At 55.8% G+C, this 342-nt stretch overlaps 1 protein-coding gene across 1 annotated transcript in view; it reads right to left on the bottom strand.

Moving 5' to 3' along the window:
* LOC119593014 overlaps positions 1–342 on the bottom strand; it is a 123,171-nt gene that overhangs the window by 31,581 nt on the left and 91,248 nt on the right. The window contains exon 2 of the mRNA XM_037941908.1: positions 126–286. Coding sequence (XP_037797836.1) covers positions 126–286 — 161 coding nt within the window. The remainder of the gene's footprint in view (positions 1–125; positions 287–342) is intronic.

Here is a 342-nt window from a genome sequence, read left to right as displayed (position 1 = left end):
CCTAACCACATGAAAAAATACCACACAAAAGATATGCAAAATAATCATGATAATAACTTTAACCACACCTCCTTAACCACAGAGAACCACCACACACTCACTCGAAGAAGCGACAAGGCACTCACCACTCTGTTCCCGAGGTGGTTGACCCGGCAGTGCAAGTAGGCGACGCGGCCGGTGGAGGTGACGATGTTGGTCTCCGTCGTGTTGTCGAACGCCGGCCGAAGGAGAGGGTTGTCCCAGATCTGCTCCGGACGCGACGGAGGCTGTTCCCGCGAGAGGCCTCCTGTGGACGTGGGAAGGGAGACAGAGGGTTGGCTGATGGCGGTCTTCGGAATGCGC

This window comes from Penaeus monodon, chromosome 31 (assembly GCF_015228065.2).
Source record: "Penaeus monodon isolate SGIC_2016 chromosome 31, NSTDA_Pmon_1, whole genome shotgun sequence".
Lineage (NCBI taxonomy): Eukaryota > Metazoa > Arthropoda > Malacostraca > Decapoda > Penaeidae > Penaeus > Penaeus monodon.
The sequence above is the reverse complement of the archived record's forward strand: the minus strand, read 5'-3'. Positions and strand labels throughout refer to the sequence as shown.